Genomic DNA, 336 nt, shown 5'->3' with positions numbered 1-336 from the left:
CCCACCATCAGCCGCGGGGGCTTCGCCCTCAGCCTCTACGCGGAGGCGGAGGCTGGCAAGCCCAAGAAGGGGGGGCTCTTCCGCAGGGGCTCCTTGCTGGGGAAGCTGAAGAAGTCCGAGTCCAAGTCGTCCCTGGCCAGCCAGAAGAGCCGTGTCAGCCGAGGGCGAGGAGTACCCCCCCTTCGAGTCCGACATCGACGCCACCACCACGGAGACCTACATGGGCGAGTGGAAGAACGACAAGCGCGCCGGCTTCGGCGTCAGCGAGCGCTCCAGCGGGCTGAAGTATGAGGGCGAGTGGCTGGACAACCTGCGGCACGGCTATGGCTGCACCAC

At 67.3% G+C, this 336-nt stretch overlaps 1 protein-coding gene across 1 annotated transcript in view; it reads left to right on the top strand.

Moving 5' to 3' along the window:
* Positions 1-329, top strand: part of LOC104619589 (junctophilin-2-like) — a gene marked incomplete at both ends in the record, with an annotated part of 8,229 nt that extends 7,900 nt beyond the window's left edge. The window contains 2 exon segments of the mRNA XM_010285513.1: positions 9-156; positions 158-329. Of these exon segments, the coding sequence (XP_010283815.1) occupies positions 9-156; positions 158-329 (320 nt within the window).
* Positions 330-336: the final 7 nt, after the last annotated feature.

This window comes from Phaethon lepturus, unplaced genomic scaffold, assembly GCF_000687285.1.
Source record: "Phaethon lepturus isolate BGI_N335 unplaced genomic scaffold, ASM68728v1 scaffold24314, whole genome shotgun sequence".
Lineage (NCBI taxonomy): Eukaryota > Metazoa > Chordata > Aves > Phaethontiformes > Phaethontidae > Phaethon > Phaethon lepturus.
The sequence above is the reverse complement of the archived record's forward strand: the minus strand, read 5'-3'. Positions and strand labels throughout refer to the sequence as shown.